This window comes from Myotis davidii, unplaced genomic scaffold (genome assembly GCF_000327345.1).
Source record: "Myotis davidii unplaced genomic scaffold, ASM32734v1 scaffold545, whole genome shotgun sequence".
NCBI classification, from domain to species: domain Eukaryota; kingdom Metazoa; phylum Chordata; class Mammalia; order Chiroptera; family Vespertilionidae; genus Myotis; species Myotis davidii.
Window position 1 is genome coordinate 573097 of NW_006296634.1, and position 22137 is coordinate 595233.

General features: G+C 47.5%; 1 protein-coding gene across 2 annotated transcripts in view; it reads right to left on the minus strand.

The window, feature by feature from the left end:
* Positions 1–22137, minus strand: part of CYSTM1 (cysteine rich transmembrane module containing 1) — a 36719-nt gene that overhangs the window by 4988 nt on the left and 9594 nt on the right. The window contains exon 3 of one of the 2 annotated variants that reach the window (XM_015569620.1): positions 8744–8929. The exons of the other annotated variant lie outside the window; for it this stretch is intronic. Within the exon in view, the coding sequence (XP_015425106.1) occupies positions 8817–8929 (113 nt within the window). The 3' untranslated portion in view covers positions 8744–8816. Of the gene's footprint in view, positions 1–8743; positions 8930–22137 lie in introns of those variants that run through there. 2 annotated transcript variants of the gene reach the window in all.

The following is a 22137-nucleotide window of genomic DNA, read 5'->3' on the forward strand; positions in this document are numbered from 1 at the left end:
GGGGTGGGGGGGGGGGGGACGGGACGGGGAGTGCTGAGGAAGAGTGGCTAGGAATAGCAGAGGCAATGAAGGTGTGTCATTTTTACTGGAGGTTAAGAGCGGGAGAGGTTAGGAATATCTTCCACTTTCCTCCTCTTCCACATGGAGGTGGGGTAAGGGGCTGGCACAGCCCTGGTTTTGCAGCAGCAGCCTTTGCCTGCTAAGCTTGGGGCCTTCCCCAGGCCTCCGGAGTATGTCCCCAAGAGAGTCAGGGCCCATTGCCTCAGAACATGGGAGATGGAGTGAATTTCAGGGTCCTTCCTGTAGCCACTCGGCAATCTCTAGGCAGACTAGTGGGTGTGCTGGCCCAGAACAAGGCACTCCTGGGGCTGGGTGATCCCCCTAAAGAGATCTGCTCCAGAGTTTCCCTGGCCGCCCACCCCTGGAGTGGCTTCATTGTTTAAGGACAGTATCTGTGTACGTGGCTCTGCCCAACTTCCAATCCTGATGCTGCCACTGATAGGCTGTGTGACCCTGAACAAGCCACATCCTCCCGGTGCCACCATCTTCTCACTTGTAAAATGGGAGAAGTAGTGCCTAAGCCTATGTTTTATGACAAAAACAAGACAATGTAAAGTGCTTGGCCCAGGGCCTGCCATAAAGTGAAGGAGGGAGGACATCATAAATAGGAGCCACCGTGTGATGACGCCCTACAGAAGAAACCACCAAAAACTTGGGTTTTCTTATTCCGGGTTGTGTGTGAGGGCCTGCCGCCAATCCTTACTCACATTAGCATTTGCATGTGTGGCCACAGGTCACCACAGGATGGCAGAGCGGAGGACCTGGCAGGCCGTGTTCACAGCTGCTCCCAGGGAAAAGGGAAAGAAGACACTCCCCCATCCCCCCGGGGGAGAGGCTGTGTGTACTGGGAGGCAGAACACACAACTTCAGCTGTTGAGACACCACTCAGAGACTAGCAAGAGTGAAATATTTAGGAACATCCCATTTAGATGAAGGGCCTAAGGAAACTTTCCCCTCACACAGTATGTGAGCATTTGCTGAGATGTAATGAGTCTGTGATTATCATTAAGACAATGTAAACACTAAGGTCCACAGGAAGTACAGGCTATGAAACATAATAGGAAAGAGAATGGTCAAGTTAGAAGGGATGTACATACTTAAAAGACTAAAAACTGAAGAGTAAAGTGTTTCTCCTTATGCCTTAAGAAAAAAACCAAAACCCCCAAACCAGCCCTAAGCAGGTTTGGCTTAGTGGAAAGAGCGTCAGCCTGCAGGCCAAAGGGTACTGGGTTCAACTCCGGTCAAGGTCACATACCTTGGCTGCAGACTCCTCCCTGGCCCATGTCCTTGTCGGGGCTCGTGCGGGAGGCAACCAATGTATGTGTTTCTCTCACATCGATGTATGTTTCTGTCTTTCCCTCTCTCTTCTACTCTCCCTAAAAATCAATGGAAAAATATCCTCGGGTGAGGATTCAAACAAACAAACAAAAAGCCAATCCTGTGTGATCAGCTCACAACTGAATCTCAAAAATTCCATCAGGAAAGAGACTGAATTTTGGGGGGACGAGAGTTCTTTTAAGAGGTAGCTTTCTCTCCAGTCTGTTTTTTGGTCTAGGAAAATAAAATGCAGAAAGGGGTAAAGGAGCTGACAGCATTTTCTGTCCATGGTCACAGAATATTAAAGTGAAAGCACCATCCTCCTCCCCCCACTCTTTCACCCCCCAAATGGAGATGCTGAAGAGAAGGTTGCTGAGGAGCCTGAGCAGGGCGTGTGTGCGAGAACACAAAGCACAGACCACTTTCCTCATATGAGACTGATGCATGCTGGAAGCCGACCAAAGGTATTTTCCAATAAAGACCATGCCAGTCTACAAGTGGAAAAGTGGAACTCACCCCACTTAAATAACAGAGAAAATACCCCCCACCCCCAACACACACACACACACACCAACAAAAGAGGAGGTCAAACCAGTGTCCACATCCTTGCTACCAACTGGGGAGTTGGACAGACCCAAGCTGAGGTCCTGGCCCTGTTCTTCATTGCTAGGTGACCTTGGGTAAGGCGTTTGACTTCTTGGAGCCTCTGCTCCCTCCTCTATAGGAAGGACAGATAGTCGTGGAGGCTTCTGCCTTATATAACATGGGACATGAGGACTAAAGTATTAAGACAAAAAAAAATCAGTTAACAAACGGGAAAGTTTCATCATGGGGATTCTTAGTGAGATCATAGAGTCCATTTCAAATGTTATATTCATAATTTGATACACATTTCATTGTTAATGTCCATAAAACTAAAGAACTGAGATGCCAGGTGTTCCTGTGCAGCATCTACATTCATGATTGCTGGCCTGGCAGCAACCCCCAGGCCCAGAGAGTGCAGGGTCGCGCACGTCCACAGAATCTCATGCCGGGAGAGAAGCAGCCACCAAAAGGCAACCTCGAGTAGTTTCCTAGGGTGATAGACCCACTTCGTTGCATAAGAAGGTTATTCTGGTGGATAATCTCATACCCAGAGGGGAAGAGACACCTTAGAAGGACCCCTGTTCTTATTTAGTTTGGAGAGTAGAAAGCAGCTTTTCTTTTATTCTGAAGTCAGCCAAGAGACAGAGGGGATGGTAGGGCAATACTGGGCAGGAGTACACAGGATGAGGCACAAGCAACAGGTGATTCCTAGGCACCCCACTTCGCCTCAGACAAGAGAAGCCATGGCTGTGAGCTGGGGAAGATGTCACTATACAGACCAAAGGGGAGAGGGGTCAACAAGTATGAGAAGCCCCGATGTCATGGAGGACATTACCACAGCAGAAGGGAGGAAGCAATTCATTGTATCATGAATATATTTCTAACGCAGGTTTTGGAGAAATGAGTGAGGCTGCCATGCCAGGCAGAAGAAATTAGGGAAAATCCAGAGGGAAAAAATCTGATTATGCCCAGAATACAACAATTCTATGACCCTATGGCAGGAGAGTAAAGACCTCGAAGCAGAGCGAATCCTCTAAGGCAGTGGTTCTCAACCTTGCTAATGCTGCGACCCTTTAATACAGCTCCTCATGTTGTGGTGACCCCCAACCATAAAATTATTTTCGTTGCTACTTCATAACTGTAATTTTGCAACTGTTATGAATCGTCATGTAAATATCTGATATGCAGGATGTATTTTCATTGTTACAATTTGAACATAATTAAAGCATAGTGATTAATCACAAAAACAGTATGTAATTATATATGTGTTTTCCGATGGTCTTAGGCGACCCCTATGAAAGGGTCGTTTGACCCCCACAGGGGTCGCTACCCACAGGTTGAGAACCGCTGCTCTAAGGGCTGGCAACCATCATGATCCTGCTCACAAACTGTTCATTAGTTGAGACTCATGGAAACTAAGGCTGTGAATGATGGTGGCTTATGACCCAGAGCATGGCCAGGCCACAAGCCGCTCATCATGCTAGTCATCTTTTCATGGCTGTTCGTACCACAGTGATATAGGCCACATCTCTTACTGCCAGACTTCAAAAGACACCAAAGTAACCAGTCATAAGCTGGGGTTTAACTCGAATAACTACAACACAGCAAAGGAAGGAAGGAGCAGGCTGACTTGCATCATTAAAGGCTGTGGCACATAAGTGTGAACAAGCAATCCCACTGAAATACCCCTCAGACACCATAATGATATGTAGATTTAATCCAATTCTAATAAAAATCCCAGCAATATTTTTTGTGTGGCTAAACTGATTCTAAAGTGTATGGAAAGGCAAGAGAAGTAGAACAACAAACAATTTTGAAAAAGAATAAAGTTGGAGGAAACCTACCACCTTACTTTAAGAAGATTTAATATAAACTACAGTAGTCAAGACAGTTTGGTATTGGCAAAGGGGGAGAGACACAGATCAAAGAAATGGAACAGAGAGGACAATAGACCCACAGCAACATGGTCAGCTGATGTTTGACAAATATGCAAAAGCAATTCAATGGAGAAAGGGTAGTTTTTTCAAACAAATGTTGAAAAAATTGGCATACAAAAAACTAAAAAAACCTCACATTTTATATAAAAATTAAACCAAAGTGGATCATAGATTTAAATGTAAAACTTAAAAAAACAAAAAACACACAGAAGAGAATCTTAATGACCTGGTGTTAGGCAAAGAGTTTTCAGACCTGACATAAAAGCATGATCTAGAAAAGAAAAAGAAAAAAAAAATCAAAATTGAAAACTTTGGTTTTGTGGAAGACACTGTTAAGGGGATAGTCTGCAACAAAGGACTTAATATTTAGAATTAATATTAAAGACTCAAAAGTCCACAGTAAGAGAACAACTCCATTTAAAAATGGGCAAAAGACTTAAACAGCCTTGGCTGGTGTGGCTCAGTGGTTGAGCTCGATCTATGAACCAGGAGGTCACGGTCCGATTCCTGGTCAGGGCACATGCCCGGGTTGCAGGCTTGATCCCCAGTGTGGGATGTGTAGGAGGTAGTCGATCAATGTTTCTCTCTCATCATTGTTTCTATCCTTCTATCCCTCTCCCTTCCTCTCTCTGAAATTAATAAAGACTTGAACAGACACCAAAGAGTAGATATAAGGAGGGCAAATACATACATGACAGCATTAGGCACTTAAAAAATGCAAATTAAAACCACAATGAGATACCACTATTACACCTATGAGAATGACTAATTGAAAAAATATAATACCAAGTACTGGTGAGGATATAGAGCAACTAGAAGTCATTCTTTACCTTTGGGAATACAAATGGTACAGCCACTCTGGAAATCAGTAGCAATTTCTTAAACACATACTTAATCATATTCAGATATTCCACTCTTGGGTATTCCACTCCCCTTAAAGATGAAAATTAGTTTCACAGGAAAACCTGCACATAAATTTATAATCACCAAAAAGTGGAAATAACCCAGCGATAAAGTACCTTCCACAGCCAAAACCGGTTTGGCTCAGTGGATAGAGCGTCGGCCTGCGGACTGAAAGGTCCCAGGTTCGATTCCGGTCAAGGGCATGTACCTGGGTTGCAGGCACATCCCCAGTGGGAGATGTGCAGGAGGCAGCTGATCGATGTTTCTCATCGATGTTTCTAACTCTCTATCCCTCTCCCTTCCTCTCTGTAAAAAATCAATAAAAATATATTAAAAAAAAAAAAGCACCTTCCACATCTTAACAGAATACACACCAGCAGTTACACACTGATTTTGCTTGTGAGGCAGTATCCCAGAAGGACATTCCAGGGCAAACCTCATCCAGCCCGACCCTCCCTGGGGTTGGCCAAATGCACTGGAAAATCTGGAAAGACCAAAGGCTTCCAATTGCACTATTTCTCAGGTCCCCAGGGGTTCAATAAAAAGGTAGGGGGTGGTGTCTCGTCTCAACTGCAATTCCAAAGTATCTTTCTCATACTGGAGTTGTATGTGAAGTTTCTTTTGAAAACATTAGAAAAATCTGAAAATGGCAGTCATGAAGGATCTATACCAGGGGTCCTCAAACTACAGCCCGCAGGCCACATGCAAATACAAATACTGTATTTGTTCCTGTTTTTTTACTTCAAAATAAGATATGTGCAGTGTGCATAGGAATTTGTTCATAGTTTTTTTTTAAACTATAGTCCGGCCCTCCAACGGTCTGAGGGACAGTGAACTGGCCCCCTGTTCAAAAAGTTTGAGGACCCCTGGCTAAGAGAGTGGCTAAAATGAAAAAAGTTGACAATGATGTGACCTCAGGCTGCTGTTCTATCTGTCACCCAATACTTCATAAATTCTAAGCTCCAACCAAACCAGACCACTCGAACTTCTCTGAAAAGCCCTCCCTCTCTGGCTTCTCTACCTGGCTCCTGTCCACCTGAAATCCCCTGGCGGTAAGTATGAGTCCTCACCACCCAGGTGGTGTCCCCATTCTAACCCCCAGAACCTGGGAATGCATGACAGTACATGACAAAGGGGTACTGAGGTAGCAGATAGAGTTAAGGCTGCTCACCAGCTGACCTTAACACAAGGATCTTGTGCTAGATCATCCAGGCAGACTCAGTGTAACCACAGGGCCAGAGAGAGCAGGAGAGGAGGCCCGGTGATGCCACGTGGTTAGTCACATGCTTGGTGACCTACATGATGGATCCTTCACCAACCAACTACCTCCGGGGACACATTCTGCTTAAGGAACAGTACCTTCTCTGTCTATATTCAAAGCTGAGTGAATTAGCCTGACTCCCTTACTTGGTGTCTGGCCTTTCTGGAACTTGATGTGTTGCTGCATGCTTCTCTCCAGTTTAACAAGGGTTCTATGCCTTCATGCCCAGCTGATTCTTTGTACCTCTGAGCTTGTCTCTTTCATGCCTACACAAATGTCTTCTTCCCTCCAGACCTGAGGACCCCTATCTCTGGTCCTAGCAGTCCTTTCTTCCTCTGTTGGTGTCCTTCACAGAACAGGAACTGGAGAGAAGTCCTCCCTACCCTCCCCCCGCACACACACACACCTCATTGATAATAGTGTGGTTAAGTCCAATAGACATTTCTGAGTTCTTATGTTACCTGACCTCCTAGCAATATCTGATTACTCCCTGCTTAAATTCTTCTCTCCATTTCCAGGACACCCCGTTCTCCAGGGTTTATGATCTCTGACTTTGTAGGTTAGGTTCATCATCTACAGGTCCACTCAGTTTTCCTCAAAGCTCAGCCCTACATGCCACCTTTTCCTTTCCCTCCATATTTCTACCCAACTTGATCTCATTCACTCCCACAGTTCCAATTACCACCTATAGACCAATGCCTTCCCCATATCTCCAGCCCTACCTCTTCTCTAAGCTCCACGATTACATGACATCTACACCATCATACTTCAGTCTAATATGTTCAGAGCTCAACTTGGTTTTCTCTTCCTCCAAACCAAACATGTTCCTTTCCTTTGTTCCCAGCCTCCACAAACATCACCACTAGGCGTCTACTTCGTCAAAAGCCCAGAAATCATCCCTGACCTCTCCCTTCTTCAATTTCTGTATCTAATCCATTACCAAGTCCTGTTGATTTTACTTCCCAATATTTCAAATGCATTCATGTCTCTCCATCATTCTCTACATGGAAGCCAAAGGGACCTCTCAAAATGCAAATTTGATCATGTCATCCCTTTGCTTGAAATCCTCCAATGGCTTCCCACCTCCATTCACATGACAAAAATGAAAATCCCTAACTGGGGCTCTGAGCCCCTTATCTTGCTCCTGCCTCTTTCTCATCTGTTTCCCAACATCCAATTGCTCTCTGTCATGTCGATTCTAGTTTCTCAAATGAGTCATGATCTCTCTTGCCATTGGGCCTTTGCACCTGTTCATCCTACAACCATTTTGCCTAAGGACACTTACTCATCTTTCATTCCCTCCTAGACTGTGCAAGTTGGTCCCCCTTTTATGTTTTCATAGCAATACATATCTTCTTTTCATAGGAAAATAGATGGTCAGTTATTACCTATGGGATTTATTTAATGTCTAGTTCCCTCCTTACAGTTAGCACCATGAGGGCAAGGATGGAGTCTGTTCTATATGGTCTATCACCTAATACACTGGAGCTGTTCAGCATTTACAGAGTGAATGTGGGTCCTTGTAGACTGTGGGTGCTTCCCTGGGAGTATGCAAAGGGCAGGTCAATGAACTGCTCTTCCCAATTTAAAGTGCCCCAAGGTGATAAAATTGGGTTACAATCTTCTAATCTGTGATCCCACTGGAGTGAAGAAATTTTTACCTAAAATGTAGTATTTTTTAAAAAGCAATTCATTCACAGTAGCATTAAAACTATAATGTACTTAAAGAGAACTCCAATTTTAAAACCAACAAAGAATATGCAAAAGCTATATGAAGAAAATTATCTAACTTTATTGAAGGATTTACAAGACCAAAGTGGAGAGATAACATGTTCATGATAGGAAGACAATAATAGCAAAAATAGTGACAAGTTGAGAATTCTTTTCTAAAATCACGTCATCCCAGTTAAAGCCAAACGTGGTGGTTTTCCACAGAAACTGACACACACTCATCCTAAAATCCAGATTAAAGAGTGAAAGACCAAGAATAGCCAAGAAAATTCTGAGGAAGAAAAATGGGCATGTGCCAGGGCTGGGAAGTTTAACATACCAGACTTCTGATTCTAGCCCAATTGTTTATTGGAAACGTGGTATATGACAAATCTCTTTTCAAATCAATGGGTAAAGGATGACCTAATCAATACGTGGTGTTGGAACTATCAAAATGGAAAAAGAAAGCCAGAACTTTATCCTATACCATGATCAAAAATAAATTTAGGTGGACTAAAGATTCTATGTGAAAAATTTTAGAAGAAAATATAGGCTTATCTTTATGTTCTTAGAATAGAAAGTTAGTTTTCAAAGACTAAAGCACATAAAGCATGAGGGAAAGATGATAAATATGACATTTAAAAACTTTCATACTAGAAAATACACCGTAAGAAAGATTGAGAGACAGAAGATATTTGCAAACCTGTAACAGTAACATGCTAGTATGTGGAATATTTAAAAACTCCCTACAAATCAGTAAGAAAAGACAAACAAATAGAAAAAAGCGGGGGGGGCTAAGAAGATACAAAGGCAATTCAAAACATTTGTAAATCACCAATATATTCAAGGTCACTAAAAACGAGGGAAGGTAGGTAAACTGGAATAGTGAGATACCATTTCACAACCATCGCAGGTGCTAAAATTTAAAATCTGCAAATTAGGTATTTGTCAAAGAAAGAAAAAATGGACATTGTGCGGCACTAGTTGTTTATTCCAGTTACAGAAGGCAGCACGCCTGGAGGGAGCACTTGGGTCGAGGCTGCTCAGTCCAAGTTGTCCAGGAGGCAGCAGCAGCAGAGGGCGGCCCAGCAGGCAGCCAAGGCCGCCTGACACCCGATGTCGTCGTCCTTCTTCCTTTCCTGTTGCATCACGTACACTGGGGGCAGGGTGGGGGCAGGGGAGGGACAGGGAAGGGCAGGGGAGAGAGAGACCCAGTCAGGGGGCAATATGAGCAGCAGCATCCTGTGCTGCTAGCACTTAGCACGCAATGTGTGGAGACATGTTGGCTGTCTCCCTCCCTCTCCAGATTGCTGCTCCACCAGGGGGGAGCCACGCCTACCTGGTTCACTGGTCCAGTCCCATGCCAGTGTCTGGCACGCCATTTCTTCAATGTGTAAATAAAGGTGACATCGGCTCAGCAAATGTTAGACCACTGTTTCCTGCCACCTCCCTTCTCTGAAACCCAGACCAGCACCTTTCTGGATACTTGACCAGTGATCCAGTTTGCCGTGAGCCCTGGCCTGCAGCCTGATGTGGCAGGCACTGGCCGAAAGCTTTATACATTATCTCATTTAATCCTCACAACAGGCTGTGTTACTATCACCATTTATAACTCAACACTGTTTGCAAGAGTGTGAATTAGTAGAAGCCCTCTGAAAGAAAATTGGGTTGGGGGGTACACACAACACTGACCCAGAACTGTATCTAGAACTTTTCCACAAAAATAATTCTGGTGTTTAAAAATAGGTGTATGCTGCAATTGGTACTGTATCAAAATAACCCCAAACTGTCAAGAACTTCCATTTCTGTCACCTGGAGACTGATCGCACATCGAGGATACTAAGCAGCCATGAAGAACAACTAAGTGGTTCTTCCATGTTGCTAATAAATTAAGCAAGGGATGAAAGCAAGGCATAGAGCAGTGCTTTATTTGTAGAATGAAAGGATATATATAAACACAAACACACATATACACAAGTTTCTGAAAGAATACGAAACTTAGAGGTCGGTGTGGGAAGGTATAGAGGCTTTTACTTTGCATTTTAAATTTTCTCAAATCCAGGCTTGTCTGATTCCAGAGCCACACTCAGCTGCTCCTCTCCTGTCACTGGGGGTCCTGTGGCAGGAGGAGGGCCGGCCTGGTTCTAGCATGCTTTGACCTCTTCTAGCCTCTGCCACAGGTTCCAGCTCCAGGGGCTTTGTGGGCAGCTGGCAATGCCTGACCTGGGCTCCCTGGTGGCACCGGCCTCATTCCTGGCCTGCCTTCCCATATCACTGTTGCCTAGACACCGCCCTGGGCCCCAACTCCACCTAACCTGTGCTCCCAGTTATTCTTGCTCCTCTCATGGCCTGATCTGGCCCCTGTGACCCCAAGTTCCACCTATCAGATGTGCTTTCAATGCAATTCTGACACCTCCCTCAGGCCTTGCTGACTTTCAACCCTGGCCAAATGCTAGGAAGCAGCAGGTATATCAAATGGCACTCCCTCCAGCTCAGAGACCAGAATGGCCTGCATTATGCAATTCCTAAGGCTGAGCCCCGTGAGGCAGAAACCCCCTTTTCCCCATGCCAGGTCCCAAACACACTGCCAGGGTCCCTTCTACATGCCCCCCTTCCAGCAGCACTGCTGGCGGCATTTCCTAATTTATCAAACCAACCCCAGCCTCTTCACTCCCCTTTGGGTTTGAACAGGGGCCCACCTAAGCCACGTCCTGCAGAAAGGGCACCAAGGGAGCAGGGACCGCCAGTCTCTGCCTCTGCAAACCCGAGGAGTCAAAAGGTCTTCCAGCCCCCAGCTCTCCTGTCTCTGCTCACCCGTGAGGGCGGACACCATGCGCTGGTCCTCTCCGTTCCTCAGCAGGGTCCCTGGCAGTGAGGCCCCACACTGCTGCTATCCACCTCTGCCAGCCTGTCACCTCAGCGGTACCTACGTCAGGAGGTTCAGTGCCTACTCATCTGACCTTGAAAGCAGTGCCACCCCTGGGCCTTCTCTTGACACTGGCAATACATACTCATTGGGCTCATTGTCTCCTTTGTCCTGGAAATATCCCCTCCACATCTCTACTCTGCCTTTGGGGCCTTCCACACCCCCGTGGATTGCTGGGACATGGGCCAAAGCCTCCTCGGCCCAAGTACCTGCCTACTGCTCCTAGAGTCAGCCTTCATCATTCTTTTCATCATCGGACTGAAGTCTGTAAAGTCCTGCACACTCTGTGGTCCCAATGCTTAGAGGAGGCAACTGCATGAGGGGGCCATAGGTGTGGCCAGAATCAACTAGAAGGTGGTATTCTCGTGTCGGTTTTTGTTTGTTTTTAATGTAAGTACACACATTTTAATTTGTTATTTTTTAAAATATATTTTTATTGATTTCAGAGAGGAAGGGAGAGGGGAGAGAGAAAAACATCAATGATGAGAGAGAATCTGACTGGCTGCCTCCTACATTCTCCCTACTGGGGATTGAGCACGCAACCTTGGCATGTGCCCTTGACCAGAATCGAACCTGGGACCCTTCAGTCTGCAGGCTGACACTCTATCCACTGAGCCAACCAGCTAGGGCTTAATTTATTCTTAACTATATGTATTTAATTTTTAATATTTTTAGAGAGAGAGGGAGGGAGAGAAACATTGATGTGAGAGTGAAACACTGATCGGCTGCCTTCTGCATGCCCTCTACCAGCGATTGAGCCCGCAGTCTGGGCATGTGCCCTGACCAGGAATTGAACTGGCAACCTTTTGGTGCACAGGACGACACCCAAACAACTGAGCCACGCTGGCCAGGGCAACAATGTATTTATATTTTAAAAACAGGATATGTGTAAACATTACTAAACAGAGCTCAGGCTTGCAGACCTGGCCACACTGGTAAGTACACTCCCACTGTTCTAAATGTAACTTCCCATCATGTCACTCCTTCAAAAATGGCTGGGCTCCTCCTTCCTACCCACTTTCGCTTTGGCCATCTAGACTGTGCAGTCAGAGCCCATGGCTCTGTACCAAGCTATGATCAGCAACCCCTACCTGGCCCTACCCATTAGGTCCTCAGGTCTCTCATAGCCAAATTCCCTGGTTTTGCAAGACCTGGATCAACCTACAAGGAAGGCTGCTTCTCAGCCAGTGCAGCTCAGCCCTGACTCAGCTCCGTTTAGGAGGCTTCTGAGTGCTCTCTGGGAAGCTCCTTTCACGAGTCAGGGAATCCAATTCCAGGCACATGCACAGTGTGGAGGCTAGTACGTGGCTGACTAATAATCCGAAGAAAAGTGTGAATTCTTTGCGCTGAAATTCTGGGCTTCAAGCACTACGGCCTGCTGTCGGTGGTTGCAGAACTCTGGTCTCTGGAAAGTTGGTGAGGACAGTTTTGCAGTGAGGAGGCAGGAGCCAACTTTGGGCTGTATTCACAGAGCGGACACAGCTGCCCTGACCCCCAGCAGTGCCGAGGGCTGCAGTGGGCAAGGTGTGCACCGCACATCCCTCTGGGGGTCAGGACTGCCCCACCCTGCAACGTAAACAATGACAAGCTGTGCTCTCAGAGAGGCTGTCCCACTTCTCCACCGCCCCCCCGCCCCCCCAAGCTGGTCCAGGAACCAGAGGTTCAGCAAGAAGTGTGTGTGTGTGTGTGTGTGTGTGTGTGTCTCATCATATTCTGGAGAGGAGCAGGAAAGGAACCTCCCTGCCTGATACTGTCACTACAATCAATCCAGGCCACAGTTCCCAGGCACTATTCCAATTCAGTGGGAGAAACCACAATTAGGATTTCAGAACAGAGATTTTAATCAGACATCAAATTGGATTGAATAGACTCATCTACTCATTTGCCATGTAACCTTGGCAGGTGACAGCCTCTCTGCCTCAGTTTCCTCTGCTGTAAAATAGGGGCAAGATTAGTAATATACACCCCACAGGGTTGTTGGGAAAATTAAGAGACAGGAATGTGTGGGGAGCCTCTATAGGGTTAAACCTCCGACTGACCTGTTGGCAAAGTCACAAACAAGTCCCAGCTTAGAGGGCACAGTCCTCTTAAGCATAATTAGGCTTGACCTTACAGGGCTCCCTAGATCTTACCTGGGAAGCGAATGGGCTGAGGGAAGTGCAACAAGAACAAAAACAAGTGACACTCACAAGAACAGTGTAGCTATGGTAACCACTACCTTGTTTACCTCTGACTATAAAATAAAGGCTCAGCTTGCCTCAGGATCTTTCTCTGTGGCCTCAGCCAGGCACAGGGAGATCCACGGAGACTAGAGAGAGCTAGAGAGTTCTGTCTCCGTGTTCTCCGTCCACACCTTTGGGACCCCTGGACAGCTGGGGCTGGACCCCGACAGGCATGTAAAACACTTAGCAGTGCCTAGCACTTTGTAAAGGGGTCAATAAATGTTCACTGATGTTAGTACTGTTATTCAAATGACAATCTTATTCAAATGACAATGACCCTTTAGGCAGACCCCTCCCTGACTGAGTAAAGAGCGGGCCTCTCGTAGCAGATCCAGACAGGCAGACAGAAAGAGGGCTCACCCAGACTCTGGGGAGAAGCCTCGGAAATAAACGAGGGGAGAAGGCAGAGCCATAGGCTGTTCTGGGAGTGAAGGCCTGCGAGACCAGGGGGCCTTTACTGTCAGGAAGAGATAACAAGGCCAGCGCCCCTCCAGGAGACCCATGCTGGCGGGGAACTGCCAGGAACGCAAGGTCCTGCCCTCACCCCAGCTCGTGCATGCACACACACAGTCCCTTCACCTTGCCTTTGGCCACAACCAACCACATGGCATCAGAACCCAGGTTCAGGTTGGGGAAACATGGTCACATCTTTGAGAAGTATGACTCTGGGAATTCATACAGGGCTCAGAACAGAGCAGCACCCAGGGCAGGAGGCAGGGAGCCTGGGACAGAAGAGGGACCTAGTTAGCATGGGAACAAACAGGACAGCAACACAGGGGCTGTGACCAAGCGCCACAGGCAGACCTGCATCCTGACTACCAGGCCCGCCTAGTAGTAACCTGCCCCACCACTGAAGGCCCAGGTACTCCAGGCTCGGTGGCCACTCACCCCAGCAGGAAACCATACAGTGGGCCTCACAGGCACCTGCCCAAACCATCTGTGATTCCTTAGCTTCTCTGTACAGACACTGACACCCATGAGCAGAGACAAGAGCCTGCCTCCGGGATCTGGCTGTGCACCCCTTGATCGACCTCTTCCTTCTCACCCTGCCAGAGGGACGGCTCCTGCCCCAGGGCAGAGCAGTGCCCCCTCGCCCTGTCGGATCCAGGAACAGCTGCCGGATTCATTCGTGGGACCCTCCCAGGGTCCAGGCCAGAGACCTCACCGAGGTTGGGTTACTGTGTGAAAGGCTTTTCTCCACCTGACACAGAGCTTTCTGCTCCTCTGAGAAGCATCTGATCTGCTGTCTGGCAAACTCCTCCCTTCATCCTCCAGCATCTACAACAAACCCCCCAAAAGGCAACCAGCCGGGGACCAAAACTGTGGCCACAGCTAAGCCTTCTCCACTCATCCCAGTGCAGACTCAGCAGCACCCCTTCCCTCCTGCTGGGTTCAGGCTCATCCACTTCAGCTTGCCCCCAACTCGGGCCTCCCCGTCACCTCCCTGAGCTTCAGTGCCGTGACCTGTAAAAAGCAGGGTTGACTGTGGTGTCTGCGGTGAAGCTCCAAAGAAATCAAAATGGGTTGGCAACAAGATATCACTTGACTCCTATCCTCTCCCCTCCTGGCCTCTGCAGCCCTGTGCCCAAGCAGTAGGAGAAGGCAACAGTCAGCCTGAGAAGAGAGAAGAGGCTCCCAGCATCTCCTTGGGGGCCTTCCGGATGGAGGCCAGCCCATCAAGACCTTTCTGCTCTGAGCTGCTGCTATCGCACTATCATTACGATCATTTGAAAAAGCCTCAGGGACATCAAGCAGTCCTTAAGAGAAAGGCGGCACCGAGACGGGGCCAAGGGAAGTCTTCAGATGAAAAGGGCAGGCTACAGAACAGGACACAGTACGGAGCACGAGGCCAGCGCTGGGGGTAAGGACAGGAGACTTTCCCTTTGTATGCCAGCGAGGTTTTCATTCCTGTGTCACTGAACAGATCAAGAAAATAGGATTGTCTCAGAAATGGCTGGCTTATCTCTAGGGTTTACAACGGCCTTAGCTAGACTAGGAGTTCCCAAGTGCGGGTACAAGGCTTCTCTGTGAGCTGCCCGCAGGGCCTGAGGCACACAGGGCAGCACGAGGTGGACGGGAACTAGGAGCACGCAGTGGCAGTCAACACGCAGCCCCCAAAGCCTTCCAGCCAGGGACAGGTAGCCACAGGGGCAGGGACTCACAAGGCCGTATGCCCATGGGCTAGGTCCTCATTGTCCCAGGGGCTCCAAGTCTGCCGGGGCACTGGCGACTGTCCTTGGCTATGCAGAAGAGGTTGGGGTTGGCTCATTTGTGGGTTTGGAGAACTTCCAGTAAGAAATTAACACAGAAAATAACCATGGGCCCACGAAGGTAAGACTTTCACAACCAGCCATCTCCACTTCCTAACTGGTCTGGCAAATACAGAGGGGCACTGGCCTCAGGAGGTCTTTTCCAGAGGTAGACCCATGCCAGGACAGCTGAATCCATCGAAAGCCCATTACCCCAGGTGTGTACACCTCACCACTTCCTGAGGGCCCTATGACTAGTTCTAAGCTGATGCAAGGAAAACCAGACCTTATGGCAACTCCGAATGCCAAGGAATTTTAGAAAAAAGATTACATATAATTCTAATTATGCTAAAAATGTTGTGTAAGAACTGCATGAAAGAAAACAGGTGACAAGAACCAGCAGACACAGAGGACACTGTCGTGCCTGCACAAAGCTGCACGCGTGTAAGACGACTGGCCTAAGCCTCGGTTGTCAGTGGGCTCAGGGTTTCAGGTCCCAGGACAGACCCTGGTCTGGGGACAAGGCCAAAGAACAGCCCGACTGGGTCAGGAGGGGCAGAGTCAGTGAGAGCCTTCAACCCCTAGAGCAGCCAGCTGACAAAGGTGCACTGTCTAGTGCCATGTCCACCTCAGAGTGACAAGGGTGCCCTATAATCACAACTAAGTATTGTCAATAGCATGTAATTTGTAAAACTGAATCGTAACATTGTGAAAGCTGGTCAAATATCAAAATGAAATATGATGTTTCAAGTGACCAGTGTGGGTATGTTGGAGTCTAAAATTAGATGGTGAGTAAAGCTGACTTTCCGTCTGCAAGTCCAGCCCTCGGTGGAGAAGGGCGATTCATCAGAAACTACCTTCAAAGACACCTTGCTCTTGTGTTTTAAAACTCTTACCCAAAGAATTGAAAACAGGGACTCAAGCAGGTATTTGTTCATAGCCATGTTCACAGCAGCATATTCACAAGAGCCAAGAGGTGGAAACAACCCAGTGTCCATTGGTGGATGAAAGGATAAACAAAATGTGGTCTATACATACAATGGAATATTATTCAGCCTTAAAAAGGAAATAACTCTGACCCAAGCTATAACATGGGTGAACCTTCGAGACATTATGCTAAGTGAAATAAGATAGATACAGAAGGACACATATTGTATGATTCCACTTATAGAAGGTACCAAGAACAGTCAAATTCATAGATAAAAAGGATGGTTGCCAGGGCGTGGGGGGTGGGGGGGCTATTCTTTAATTGGTATGGAGCTTTAATTTGGGAAGATTAAAGTGACAGTTGCATAACAATGTGAAGGTACTTAATGCCACTAAACTGTATACTTAAGAACTGATTTAAAAAAATATGCCCTAGTCAGTTTCGCTCAGTGGATAGAGAGAGCATCAGCCCTCGGACTGAAGGGTCCCGGGTTCCATTCTGGTTAAGGGCACATATCTTAGTTTCCCAGCCCTGGTCGGGGCACATGCTGGAGGCAACCAATCGATGTGTCTCTCACATCAATGCTTCTCTCTTTCCCCCCTCCCTTCCACTCACTAAAAATCAATGGGAAAATACCTTCAGGTGAGGATTAAACAGGTTAAAATGATCACTTTTATTCAATATTTTACCTCCTACATTATTTCCTCTGCTTATTCCTGAGGATTTCAGGTACCTCAACACCCTAAGGAGGAAAGACACCAGAGCAGAGCCTCAAAGCAGGCAAAACTATGCCAGTAGCTCAGGGACGTTCTGTTCCGAAGCAGTTTCAGATCCCTTCGGTTTGGAGCCTGAATCAACCCTGCAGTCCCCTGGGGCCAGCCTGGACTCCAGCCAGGTCCAGGCACATCCTCGTCATCCAAAAGTCCACTCTGCCTGCCTGTGTGCCCACCTGCCTCCCGCCGCAGCCTCTGGCAGACTGCTCCAGCTCCATCTCACGAGCCGGATGTGCTGAAGGAGAAACAAGCTGCTGCTGACACTCAGTTCAGTCTCTCTCCCTGCTCACATGACCACTTCTCATTTTCCTAACGCAGCCAACCCTGCAGGGGATTCTCAGAATAAAAGGCATCTTTCCCAACTCAGGCAGCTCACAGACCATTTAGAAAAAGAGCCAGAGACCTATTGAGGAAGCTCACATTGGGTGGACCAATGATAAACACAACTGGATTAAAAATCAGGGAAGATCCTTACAGAGAGCTAAGAAGAGTGTCAGTTTTATTACTGCTCTGTCCTCCTTTCTCTTCCCTTATGCTAATATAAGAAAATTTAAAGAAACGATGGCTAGTGAGTGGCTCACCCAGAAATGGAAATCATTTGATATTGGACCTGGCTGTCACAGCCCCGGCTTCTCACTGATAGAGTCATCATGGCCTGACTCCCCTTGCCCCAAGGAGGGGCGGTGGTGGCGGTAATTACTGCACGAGCTGTTATTTCATATCCCGCTGAGCAGCAGGAAGGATGCTTGGAATCACAGAAACAGTAATGAGAGAAAAGGCAAGAGTAGAACAGAAACAGACTCAAACCACAAGTCCCCAGTGTCAGGGAATGGCTCCTGGATATAAGACGACTGCCATGATTTTAGAACTAAATAGAAATGAGGAAAACTATTATTTTCCTGGTTTGCAGGCACTGAATTACCGGGGAAATGGAGAGGTTACTTTGAGGGGAGCTGGCCCTTTGGAACTTGTCCAAATGGGCAGAGATCACCAAGGCAAGGCGGTAGCTGTTAGGTTCTACCAATTAGTGTCCAGGCACAGACGGGCACAGGCTGCCCTGTTATCGGCAGTGTTAGTCTGAGTCACACTGAGTGCCGGCCTCAGAAGTCTCGTTCAAACAGTACCCACTGAGTGTTTGATAAGGCAAATATTGCCATATCATTGTTACTGAACACAAAGTGTGTTGTTATCTTAGGTATACAGACCACAACTGGCTTCAGCACGCACCAGATTCCCTCGTTACTGATTAACAGTTCTAGCAGATATATTTATGCAAAGCACCCCAGGCTGTTTTCTTCCTCCACTGCCAGGCTTAATTTTGTGATAGTAAAAATAGTTGTGTTTTCACCTAAATGCACCTCAGTTTTGGAGGCCTGGCGCAGGTGAGTTCTAAGGTCAGGGATGGGACAGGGTGACCACTCTCAACAAACATGGAGAGGAGGTGACTTGAGGCAGATCTCCCCTTGTAAGGACTGTCCCCTCCCGTGCTCTCTACTCCCACAGCGCACTGCCCACCATTTCAGAGCCACAAAGGTCATCCTTATAGACTTGGAAGGAATGGGGTGGGGAGGGGTGGCTCTGCCAAGTTACCTACAACGATGCCTGCTCCTCAGTAACACTTCCACAAGCCAACAGCCGCCCAAAGCCAATGACAAAGGGTCCTGAAAGCCACCACCTCGCCCACTGAGAGTGCCATTGGGCAAATGTGAAGCTAGAGCCTTCCTTCCCCAGTGGGGAAAGAGAGAGAGGGGTGCCTGCCCTGTAGGACTCTGACTAGAACTCTGCTGGTCTGGGAGACAGGGCCAGAGTTTAGGGAAGCAACTCCCTTCCATGGTCAACACCAGTCTAGTCAGCCTGTCACTAAAGCTCGATGAACTTTAGTGGTTCAGTGGCTCAGTGGTTGAATGTTGACCTATGAACCAGGGAGTCATGGTTCTATTCCCGGTCAGGGCACATGCCCAGGTTGTGGGCTCCATCCCCAGTGGGGGGTGGGCAGGAGGCAGCCGATCAATGATTCTCTCTCATCATTGACATTTCTAACTCTCTCTACCTCTCCCTTCCTCTCTGAAATCAATAAAATTTTTAAAAAGAAAATGAAAAAAGTCTCCAACATCATGACTGACCAACCATCTTTCCATTGAAATAGAAGAAACAGGCTAATCCTTATGATGAAAACCTTATGGTGGGAAACTGCGTGGGGTTGGCCGTGGAGGTGGAGCGGCTGTTCGGGAGCCTCCGGTGTGTCAGAAATAACAGAAGGCATCGCACTGCTCCCCACCCACTGAGCTGGGTGTAGCTGCCCAAGATGGGTTTATTTATAGCACCACCGGTTTGGAGAACAGAGGGACTCTCAGCAAACTGGAAGCCGGGCAGACACAAGCTAGGGCACACTCTTGCAGCCCTGCTCTCATCGTTAGTCAAGTGCCCCTCCCCGGATAGCAGCACAAGCAGACCCCAATATCTTGGGCCTTGCATGTCCATGTCTCTTAGGAACACTATAGATGGGGAGAGGTGACTCTGGCGTTGGATACCCTGGGGTCCTCTCTCAATGCCACCTTGAGGGTATGACCACCTCTCACAGCTTCAGTGTTTTCACCTGTCAAATGGGGAAATAATAGTACCTGCAGCCTCACTGGGTTCTTCAGGGGCTTAATGAGCTAATAGGCCAGTGATGAGTAGACAGCAGGTACTCAGTACACACTAGCTGCTGTTATTACTTCCAAGACAGAGACCTAAAGGACAGAAGGCAGGACTCCCTCAGTGCTGAGATACCCGGAAGCAACATGGGTATTATGTAAAGGTGGTAGGAGATCTATAGACTATTTTTCTCTTTACACAATGAATCGAGTCTTTTAAAAGACTGAACAAGAGACATGGAAATGGGGTAAAAGAGGCCTCTATTTCCCCTAAGTACTGCCTGAGCCCAACTCCATGTGGATGCCAGGTTATGGGGCGATAACCTAGGAAGGCAGGGGGCACTGCCTCCTAATGATGTCACAAGCACTCAGCCATCCTAACTACCGACTACCAATAGCAGGCTGGAGCTGACCACCAAGAATCCTTCTACCAACCCCCTTCCTCACCACCCTCTCCCCTGCTGGAACAGGGAATGATCCTGTTCAGAATTCCTTTTGACCTCTAAGATGAACCCTTCGCTCCTTATTCTACCTGGATAAAAATGTTGAGGACTCCAGTGTCACTTTCCACTCTAAGCCCCTAATCTTGCACAGGGCACACTCAGTAGACCTGCCATACAGGACATGTAGAAGGAATGAATTAACCAATGAGTGAATGAATGCGTGAACAATGGAATGAACAATCTCTCTTGCACCTTTTACCTCAGTTTGAAAAGCTGTTTCCGGCCTGTCTTGTAAAAAGGCTATAGACACGGGCTTAGCTGACTATTTTCTTAAGCAACAGCAAAGCATTACTGATTAAAAATACGAAGAGCCTGTCAGCCTTAAGCTCTTAAGGAAGGGAGTCACTCCTACTTCTGCCAGTTGAAACCCTTCAAGAGCTCTCGGCTCATTCTGAACCTTCCTGAAATGGCTGAGGGCAGTCCCTGGTATCTGAACCATCACTTTATCCAGAGGGATCGGTCTGACTAGAGGAGGTCTTAGGGAACATCAAGCGAGCAAAGGGAGCTCAGGGTCCTGAGCCTGCCTGGGTCAGAGAGAGGGGACCCTGCAGCCACAAAAGACACCTTCTCCAGAGGGGCCCCTTGAGAGCCTTCAGGAGGTCATGGTTACCACAGCTGCCCAAGGGTACATGGACAGGGCTTATTTGGGGGGATGGGAGGGCAGAGGGAAGGAAGGGAGGATATTGATCCTTTATAAACTACCCATTATACACACACTCCCAAAGCAAAAATCTATTTTTATCCCACTAAGAACAACTCAAATAATCTTGAACAGTCTCCCTAAAATCCTCCAGCTGACAAGGTCTCCTAGGTTACCAAATGAACTCATTTCAAGGGCAAATGCAAAAGCTCAGAAGGAGCCAAGATTCTACTAAAAAAAGTCTAATTGAGATTTTTCCCTCCTTCAGGAAAATGCATCAGAATCTTTCCTAGGCTGTTCCCAACTTAGGATCTTTAAGCAGGTGTGTCCCTGGGAAAAGGGCCTGATGCCTGGGACCCCAAGGAAAAAGTTCTTCACATCACCACACACACTCCAGGTACACTCCCTAGAAGAATGTGTGTGCACGTGTGTGTGTGTTGTGTGTGTGCACGTGTGTATGTGGGGGGGAAGGGAAGGGGTGGTTCTACTCCCTTCTCCAGATTCAGAAACTCTAGTCTAAAAGGCTGAGGGCGGGAAAAGGCATCACTAGGGAGTGTGCCACTTTTGCCAATCAGGATCCCAGCCTGAACCTGTAAGACACCTGTGAATGAATGAGGAAAAAGCCACTGAGCCCAGCAGTGGGAAAAGGAGGGGGGCAGTAATGGCCTCTCAAAGCCAAAACGGTTGCAGCCCTGGTAGCAGCACGCTTCCTGGCTGCGAGCTGATAAGGCTTTCCCGTAGGTCCACAGGAAAGTCAATACTTCCTGGAGGAGGGAGCCACTCCCTCAAGGAGCCAAGGCAAGTCTGGAACAGCAGAAAACAGGGGCAGACCACAAATACTGCCACGATCTACTCACTGGTCTGCCCCTGAGGGTCTCCCAGCCCCGCCTGCCCGTGAGTTCAGCTGAGCGGGCAGGAGCCAGGTCCTCTCCATCAGGGGTGCTGGGCTTGGGTTACACTTGCTATACCTGGCATGGTCCATTTAAGCAAAACGCAATTCCCTTAACCTCTTAGTGGCTTGGATTTTGCAACTGAAAAAGGAAACAATAACAGCACTGACCTCTTGGGATTGTTATAAAGTTTATAGGATTTACTCCTCAAAAAGCAGCTAGCTTCGTGCCAGGCACAAAACAAACAGTAAATTATAGCTATTATTGTTGTTGTTATTCCATAAACTAGTTAAAGGGCTAAATTGTAGAGCTTTCCACTGTACTGAGATTTTTTAAAAATATATATATTTTATTGATTTTTTACAGAGAGGAAGGGAGAGGGATAGAGAGTTAGAAACATCGATGAGAGAGAAACATCGACCAGCTGCCTCCTGCACACCCCCTATTGGGGATGTGCCTGCAACCAAGGTACATGCCCTTGACCGGAATCGAATTTGGGACCCTTAAGTCCGCAGGTTGATGCTCTATTCACTGAGCCAAACCGATTAGGGTGAAAATTTATTATATTTTATTTTATTTGAAATTTGATATCTACTT